The sequence below is a fragment of the Etheostoma spectabile genome, chromosome 14 (genome assembly GCF_008692095.1).
Source record: "Etheostoma spectabile isolate EspeVRDwgs_2016 chromosome 14, UIUC_Espe_1.0, whole genome shotgun sequence".
In the NCBI taxonomy this organism is placed as follows: Eukaryota; Metazoa; Chordata; class Actinopteri; order Perciformes; family Percidae; genus Etheostoma; species Etheostoma spectabile.
The window spans coordinates 18646105-18647603 of NC_045746.1; the positions used below are offsets into that span (position 1 = coordinate 18646105).

The 1499-nt window shown below is 42.8% G+C and overlaps 1 protein-coding gene across 1 annotated transcript in view; it reads left to right on the top strand.

Annotated features, from left to right (window-relative positions):
• LOC116701518 (fibrocystin-L-like) overlaps nt 1-1050 on the top strand; it is a 2832-nt gene extending 1782 nt beyond the window's left edge. Inside the window, exons 4-6 of the mRNA XM_032535258.1 lie at nt 1-78; nt 588-724; nt 908-1050. The exon at nt 1-78 is cut by the window's left edge and continues 157 nt beyond it. Coding sequence (XP_032391149.1) covers nt 1-78; nt 588-704 — 195 coding nt within the window. The 3' untranslated portion in view covers nt 705-724; nt 908-1050. The remainder of the gene's footprint in view (nt 79-587; nt 725-907) is intronic.
• Nucleotides 1051-1499: the final 449 nt, after the last annotated feature.

The window sequence follows — 1499 nt, forward strand, 5'->3', positions numbered from 1 at the left end:
GGAACATTGTTGTACGAGGCTCCCAAAACCAAGAATGGGACGACAAGATCGAAGCCTGCCCCGATGGCTTTGACACAGGTACTGGGTTTTAACTTTTCTGATTTAACTTTACGCTAAGCGCTGTTTAAAAGTAAAGAATATCAGACATAATGAAGCTGTAAAGTAAAATATATTTACATTAACACGTTCGGGTTCACCAACATACTGTACATTCTGTATATGTTTCAGTTGGTGTAGAAAGGTTTACTACTGAAGAGGAATTTCTTGTATTTGTAGACTGAACTTAAAGCATAAAAATTGTTTTCTTTTCCTCATAAAACAGGAAGTTGTGTTACTACAGTGTCTTTAGGCTGTTGTTATCAATTAACCTTCTAATTTCTTAATTGTTCCAGCACTACTTTAGATTAACAAGCAGGGTTTGCATTGAATTGTGATGTAAGCTTTTTAATTGGAAAGAAATAATAGTCTTTTACCAAATTATTATTTAATGAAGTTTAGAGTTTTCAGTTAAATACTGACAAAAACAGTATGATGTATGTTATCTTAGGCGTACACAGTATTATCATCCTTCTGTCCCTGTGCTGCAGGTGAATTCGCCACCCAAACCTGTTTCCAAGGACGGTTTGGAGAGGAGGTCGGTAGCGACCAGTTTGGAGGCTGCATCATGTTCCACGCACCCAGACCAAATGAGAATCTTGCAATAGGCAGACTAGAATATGTTGAGGTGAGACGATTCAGACTCTCTCTGCTAAAACTTCTTTCTTTCTTTACAGATATATTAATCAGGTTATGTAATTTTTTTTTAGATCTTCTTATTTCCACTATCCGTCTTTCTTCTTTTTCCTTTTGCGTGTGCTTGTGCTTTTACACAAATTGAAATGATAAACTTTATGTTTTCATATTGCAGGTCTACCATGCAGGACAGGCCTTCATGCTGGGACGTTATCCCATCCACTGGCATCTGATGGGAAACGTCAACTACAAGTCATATGTGCGAGGTTGTGCTATCCACCAGACCTTTAACGGGCGTAATCCATTCACAACACTCACGGCTGCTGGTGGAGCACAACGTTATCTACGACATCATGGGTGGGGCCTCTTTATCGAGGACGGCATTGAGACGCAGAACCACTGCAGTACAACCTGGCGTGTGTTGTCACAACAAAGCACCAGCCTGCTAACGACGACGTCACCCTGCAGCCTACTGGGTCACTAACCTAACAACATCACCGCCACAACGCCGCCGCAGGAGGCACCCATTTGGCTTCTGTACCGCATGCACGAGCACCCTGATGGCCCTTCCTTTGACCAAAAATCTGTCGAAGCGGGTTCCCTCGGTGAGTTTTACAACAACACCGTTCACTCAGGGCTGGTTTGGCCTTTGGATCTTTGCAGATTTCTTCCCCATGAGAAACGGAGACTGCTACTACCAAACCCCTGAGCCAGCTGTCTTCAAATCCCTCACAACCTGGAACTGTGAGAAAGGTGCAGAGTGGGTC